Below are 7,421 nucleotides of genomic sequence, written 5' to 3' on the forward strand. Positions count from 1 at the left end.
CATTGTTATTGGGTCAGGGTCAATGTCATTGTCGGTCAGGGTCATTGTTATTGGGTCAGGGTCAATGTCATTGTTATTGGGTCAGGGTGAATGCCATTGCTGGGGCATGGTCATTGTTATTGGGTCAGGGTCAATGTCATTATTTTGGGTCATGGTCAATGGCAGTCAGGGTCAATGTCATTGTCGGGTCAGGGTCAATGTCATTGCGTCAGGGTCAATGTCATTGTCGGGTCAGGGACATTGTTTTTGGGTCATGGTCAATGCCATTGTTTATTGGTTGGGGCAATAAACTACCAGGTTCTCCCGGGTCAGGGACATTGGAACAGGATCAGGACCACTATTATAGTCCAGGTAATTGCCATGGTCTGGACAGTAGGGGTCACAGGTTCAGTATAAACGGTCAAGGGTCACCATGGTCAGGGTCACAGGGTTAGGGTCACTGCCAAGACAAATGTCCCTGATTATAATAATGTTAGGGTGATAATAAGGTGGAAATCAAGGCTAAGTTTAAAATTAGAATCAGTGTTAAAACTCGGGGCTAGGTTCAGGGTTAGCATTTGTCCAAACAGTCTGCTTAAAGGCTATACATATTTGGTGTGATGTATCCTGTGGTGTGATGTGAGCTCACAAAGGAGATGCAGGCAGCCAGAAGCAGAATCCTCACGAGCAAATCCTCAAACTGTTCCACCACCAGGTCCCACAGGGACTTACCTACACAGCACCACCATCAACACCACCACCACCACCATCATCTCGTCAACCTCACAACCAACACCACCAACCACCAAGGGCCGGCAATGTTATAACGCGTGCGTCCATTAGGGGGTGGTATACACTCTTAAACCACTGGTTAGTGCTGTTCAAAGGTGTCTCCACTGGGGGTGCTATGCCATCCTTATCCACCGGGAGCTGTTGTTCCATGTGTCACCCACAGGGGTGCTAATCGCTGTCCAACCGATAGGGGTGCGATGTCACCTGTCACTACTGGGGCGCTATTTTAGACGCGTCCACTAGAGGCCCCAATTTCATCTGAAACCATGATGGGGGTGGGGGGGTTATTCCAGTTGCATTCACGAATGGTCTCATGCTGTGTCCATTAGGTGGCGCTATTCTGTTCGTGCCAACTGGAGGCGCTTATTCCATGTCACCATTTAGGAGTGCTATTCCAGCTGTAATTCACTGGGGATTCTATTCCAACTATAATCCATTAGGGGTTCTATTCCGACTGTGTCTGTTAGGGGGCGCTAGGTCGTGGCTTGCAGACCTCTAGAATCATAATCTTTATTTGTACCGGACGAAACCAATGAGCCATGAAGCTCTTTTTCGCAGACGTCAGAAGGTTACGACAGCAAACAATACAGAAGCATGATAGGGGTGCAAAGTGTTGGAAAGGTAGGCAAATCGCTAACAACAAAAAAACTCATTTGACTAGGCGAAGCCCGCTGAGCTATTTGGTTATATTTCATAATCGACCTGGCCGCAAATGATAGCTCAGCGGAAGTGGCTTATCACGTGGACGTGCACAGCAGCCACCAAGTCATGGACATTGTAGTATTGCTGCCGTGCGCACGCTAAGTGGGCGGCTACACCGGCCCGGGTTAGTCTCTGCCGGGTGATGCTGTACTCCGGTGTTGGTCTGCTAGGGGCGATAGGAGCCGTGCGCCGCACGAGTTACTACTCACCCTCCTCCGCCGGCAATTCTGCGGAAACAAAACACAAAGAAGAAGGAAAGGCGATTAAGGAGGATTCCAGAGAAAACGGTCAGGGTCAAGATCGAGGTCAATTGTAATCGGTAGAGGTCAGGGGTTAATGGTCAGGGTAAAATAACACAGCGGTGCTATACTCTTTGGTTCTATTCGGTAAAGTCACGTAGGTAAAACATTAAATAACAAAAATCACGACGTTTCGGCCACAACACAAGTGGCATTCATCAGGTGAAGGGACCGTGCTGTCATGAGGACAGCGTTGGAGTGCTGTATGGATCCTTGCAGTCACGAAAGCTTCAAATCTAGAACAGCGGTGCTAATTGAGCGTAACTTTAAAGTGTTTTCCCCCCCTAATTAACGAGGATTCACGCGTGTGGGAAGACAGACCCGGGGTATACTACGGAGCCCTTGGCGAGCAGCTATCATCCACAAGGGAAGATTCTGTTCCGCGTATTTTTGGGTTCAGAGTCTTCAAGTGCGGAGTGAGGTCGCATCTGTGCCACTGCATTGGCCAAGCCGATCCGTCTCAACGGAAGCTGATCTCACAGGTCGAATCACCCGCCACCTGCTGGTCGAGTGAGATTGATTTGGATAGCTGATAACCGGTGCCAGAGACGCACGCCACACACGCGACCTCATTGTATATCGCCGTCAGCTCGGTGGTTGATTTTATTCTAGCAACGTTTTGCTCAAATTCGCTGCTGCTGCTACTGCTGATAGGTTGGTAGTGGTGCACAATTAACAACAACTCAACACATTCGGTAATAACAAGACTGTGGCCTTAAAATCGATGGGTTTTTTTTAGTATGTAATAGGAGACTCACAGAAATGCGCTTTGAAAAGTGGCATTCCCTGAAACGTCGCCTATTATATTATCTTTTTTCAGTTGCCGCAGATTATGTGGCCCGATTACATCTGCCACTCTGCCCCCCCCGTCCCGTGTAAAACACGCGTTTGATCGGTAATTTAATATAATTAATAATATTTCTTATCATCAATATTATTCATAATTATTCCCAGCCCTTTGCTAATCCACTGCTGGACGATGAAGGCTTTTTCCCATGCTGCGTTGAGTCATGAAGGTTTTTGACCATACTTCACCACGCTGGTCAGTGCGAGTGGGTAAACGAATATCACCACTAACGTCTCAACTATTTTTAAAATATATATATAATATTAACCTGTTATACTCGTTAAATTGAACTCATTGGGTGGGGCGCAAACCAATCATTGCACAGCTGCGCCACACCTCAACCCCATATCCCGTTACGCGAATCTAAATATGTCTCGGTGTAACTCTCTGCGTTTCTATGCAAGTCTATGCGTCTCTATGTAAGTCTGTGGGCCTCTATGTGAGTATATGCGTCTCAATATAAGTCAATGTGCCTCTGCGTGAGTTTGTGTCTCTCTGTAAGTCTCTCGGTTGCTATGCGAGTGTCTCTGTGTCGGTCTGCGGGTCTCAAGAGACGCTCGAGAACGAGCGACGTGTACATTTTTTCCAGAGGGCTTAAGAAAGTTCATGCCCGCGACAAATATATAGCTGAAACCCAAAGCTTATCACTGGGATAGAAGAAAAAAAAACTTCCAAAGACATTAATTATGCCTATTTAACACGTAGGCTGTCGCGACCAATATTATTCATAATAAAGGTTTTTGGGGGTTAGATCGCGTAAGTATAATTATGATTAATTATGCCGATTTGGGCCCAACAAAAAAAGTACAACACCATTTGCTGTTTTATTTCTTGTAGGGTAGGATCTCCTAAAAAAATCCCAACATTTATCTAAGCCTCTCGATCATAAAATTAAAACGTATCTACGACGTTCATCGTCATCATCATCATCATCGGTGAACCAAGTTATTTTCCCTCCTGTGGAGTGTGACATTTACAAGGTCAATAGGACCCACACATAAGCCAGACATCCCTCGTGTAGCCCTGAGTAATCTATAGGAACAGGTGGCTGCTGGCGAGCACCTATTAAGGCTGCGTCCAGTCAAAGTCAAAACTTAAACCTCTGCATCTCCCATTTCAAGCCATTGGAAATTCCTCATTCCTTAGGACGAGGATCAAATCGCAACACAGAGGACAACCTCTGCCGATGTATTTATATTTATCATAACATTGTGTGGGTGGCCTTAAAAGGAAAACACTGTAGACGACGTTTCTGGCATTGACCCTTCTTCATAGCGCGTAAATAAAGTGTGGCGATACGCTTGTTCAATAAATATGGCGTATGTGGTGGTTGCGGTCAGAATATTGAGTCCAGCACATTTGAGGTCATAGTTTCGAACGCCTGCCATTCGGATGTCGTTTACTGAGTTCAGAATGCGGCGAGTCACCACTCTGGAGGAATCCGATGAGCTATAAGGCTCTTTTTTTTTTTTTACAAATGCCCAGTGGAGACCTTGTGTTCTTCGAATTCGGGTCTCAGGCACGCGAAATTAAACCGGCTTCCCAAGTGTAAGCGAGTTGAAAGGCAGAACATATAAAATATGAATATAAAATCATCTTGAAAGATGTCTTTCTTTGGAACCATCCGTTAGAATTAATAAATAACTATGACGATTGCATTTATCTGTCGAGGAAATGCCCTGTGAGTCGTAGGTATTTTTTATTTATTTATTCATGATGGTCCTGCAAATGATATATTTTGGCCAACGCGTTTTCAAGAGGGAGCGAGAGAGAGAGAGAGAGCGAGAGAGAATTGTTTTGTGTGGGAAGAAGCCGCACGACCTGAGAATTAAAAAAAAAACTCTCACCAAGCAAGCATACGAGGCGATAAAACACTCAAAAGGGTCACCCTGGCACATACTAGTTTGCGAACCTATACTTGCTGTTACTACCGTACATTATCCTCCTCGCGTCCAAGAAAAGGGCAGTGATAATCACTCAGGTTATCCACCAACCCGAGTGCCTTACCACAGCGCTGGATCACAGGCACGTGTGCGCCGTCACTACGCGCGGCCTTCAATTCATGGAAACGTTTCGCTGAGATCAACTTAAGTTAATTCTGAGGCCAGTTGCTCTATCGTGGCTCCACGTCACGGGGACACGGACGCAATCGATCGAAAACTCCAGCAGAGCAGAGCTACTCATCACCCCAGGACGACCGCCTCTCTGAGATCCCCATCCTGTTGAGCGATCCTCATCGTCGTCGTCGTCATCATTATCCACTTCCATGAACGCCACGAGAGAGCTACGTTTGTCGCATGCCAGAGTTGGATTGTATCATCCAATTAAATTGATTGATCGGCTCATTCGTTTATTGACAACTTAAGAGTCATCCATTGAAAGCCTGATATTCAATGTGAATGACTGGGTGACTGGGCTTGAAGTAATCGACTCTTTGCACTTGAGAATATCTTGAGCCATGTGGCTACCCACGTTGTATTTGCTCTCCCCAACCAGTGATACAAGACTGCTTCCGCTCATCAACCATATTATCATCATCTACTTCGGGTTGATAAAATAGGTACCGCGATTTTTTTTTTGGACGGGACATCAACACTGTGAATTAACTGACTCCCACCTTCATCCCCCATCCCCTACCCACCCACCATAGGAAAATGCAAAATTTATATCCCTGGGCTCGATGATCTAAATAAATTAAACGCTTGTGACCACGCGGCCTTCCATGGGCTGCCGCCAGTTGCTATTCTCAGTGTCAACGAAGTCTCCCCGCGTCTCTCCATTTGCTCCGTGTCCGTATGCATGTACGCGTGCGTGCTGAACTTCTTTCGCACCGTACGTAGTCAACCATGCTAATCGGAGGTGCGCTGTGCACGTGGCACCCAACAAACAGCAGCGGACCAATCAAATCGCGCGAGCGCGCTGATGGCTTTTGAAACGCCGTTCCAAATGTTTGTTAAAATGCACTCCACACCACGCGCTTTCGTTTCATTACTATCATTATTATTATTTAAAAACAGTATTTTTTACGAAAACCAAACGTGGAACAGAAAAATCTGACAGATCGTGAAAATTGTCACTTGCATTGACAATCGTCGCCACCACCATCACCACCACCACCATCGTCACCATCGTATAATGTATACGTCAGAACGTACAATGTATGGGATTGCCAATAAAGATTATTATTTCATTTAAACATATTTACAATTCCCGTGAATTCTATTTGAATGCTCGACGACTCGTAGAGCCGAACTGCAGGGCGCGTGTTTGCATCCCCACGTCACAGGTGTGGCTTGCGTATCCACGTGGGTGTCTGTACGGGAGCTCACCCCTTAAGGTGGGGGGGGGGGGGGTGTCTAGGTCACAGTGAGCGGCGTGTTCATGCCCATCGCTGTGTTCGGGGTGGCTCGTGTTGATGGTGGTGATGGTGCGCATGCCGATGATGGTGGTGGTTGGCGGTGGTGGTTGGCTGCGGTGCTATCGGTGCCCGTACCGATTGATGGTGGTGGCTATTCGTATTTTGGTGGTTGCGCGTGTTCCGTAGTGATGTTAATGATGCTGGTGGTGGCGGTGGTGGTGCTGATGATGATGTTTATCCTGGTGGTAGTGATGATGCTGTTATCGTTTCTCATTCTGGCGCGTCACGATGGTGGCGATGGTGATTATGCTGCTGATGATGGTGATTATGCAAGTTTTAATTGGTGCATATGAGTTTTCTTCTGCAATTAATGATGATGCACATATTTACGATGCGCACTTCTCTCCTCGATCTTACAGCTTCCCCCCTCTCTCTCTCTCATTCCCCGGGCACCGCTCAAACCACCTCCAGCACCTCCACTACCACCACCACCGCCACCTCCTCCCCGTGTATCTCCACCTCGTGCTCACCGTTGGGTCCATGCTTCTCGCGGAGTCGCCGCACCTGCTCCAGGGACAAGCCCTTTTGCGGATCGACGCTGAAGAACGACACAACCTCGGACACCTCCTTCGCGTGGCCCTGATCCATGGTGGCTGCTTAAAGCGACCTTCTTTCCAGGCTCGCACCGTCCCGGCTCAGCACACCACACGGCTCCTCCTTCTCCTCCTCCTTCTCCTCCTCGGCGGCAGCAGCACTCAACCACCCACACCGACCCGGCTTTGTCCACCCTTCCTCGCTTGCTCCACCAAACTCACCCTCCCCCCCCCCCTCTCCTCTCCACCACGGCCGCTGTGTCCCGCGCGCGCGCGCGCGCACGCTGGAGTATAAGCCCACACCGGGATGGTTTCCCCTCTTTGCTGTCTTCGTCTTCCTCTTCGCACTGTGCTCCAGGTGCACGCGCGTGTGCGTGTATTGTGTGTGCCTGGAAGGCGTGTAGAGGTGCGCGTGTGTGTGTGCGTGTGTGTGCGCGCGTGGGAGGTGTGTGCGGGGGTGTGCGTGTGTGTGTGTTGTCTGGACTCCACGCTATGCGCGCACACAACGCACGCTCGCGCCTCGTACCTGCTTTATAAACGCCACTCTTCTTTTTTGGGTACCGGTGGCGGGGGGCGGTGCGGGGGGGGGGGGATGGTGGTGGGGGTGGGTGGTGGTTTGGGGGGGCTGGTGGTGGTGGATGGTGGGATCGCGGGGTGGGTAGGTGGGGGGGGGGGCAGTCAGGGGGGGGGGGGGTGTGATGGTAAAAGTTGGAGCCTAAATTTAGAAAAGTTCTACTCGAGCAGAAAACTGAGCCGCAGCTCTGAGATTGAGCACGCATGTGAGACGGGGGGTGTGTGCGGGTGCGTGTGAGTGCGTGTAAGTGTGAGTGAGTGTATGTATAAGTGAGTGT

At 48.8% G+C, this 7,421-nt stretch overlaps 1 protein-coding gene across 2 annotated transcripts in view; it reads right to left on the reverse strand.

Annotated features, from left to right (window-relative positions):
• Positions 1-6,770, reverse strand: part of ATP2A2 (ATPase sarcoplasmic/endoplasmic reticulum Ca2+ transporting 2) — a 39,755-nt gene extending 32,985 nt beyond the window's left edge. For both annotated transcript variants that reach the window (XM_076061133.1, XM_076061136.1), the window contains exons 1-3: positions 6,508-6,770; positions 1,683-1,700; positions 629-711 (exon numbers count right to left, since the gene is read on the reverse strand). In XM_076061133.1, coding sequence (XP_075917248.1) covers positions 629-711; positions 1,683-1,700; positions 6,508-6,625 — 219 coding nt within the window. In that variant the 5' untranslated portion in view covers positions 6,626-6,770. The remainder of the gene's footprint in view (positions 1-628; positions 712-1,682; positions 1,701-6,507) is intronic.
• Between the last annotated feature and the right edge of the window lie 651 nt (positions 6,771-7,421).

This window comes from Petromyzon marinus, chromosome 1 (genome assembly GCF_048934315.1).
Source record: "Petromyzon marinus isolate PM22_M1 ecotype Great Lakes invasive population chromosome 1, UKy_Petmar_22M1.pri1.0, whole genome shotgun sequence".
NCBI classification, from domain to species: Eukaryota; Metazoa; Chordata; class Hyperoartia; order Petromyzontiformes; family Petromyzontidae; genus Petromyzon; species Petromyzon marinus.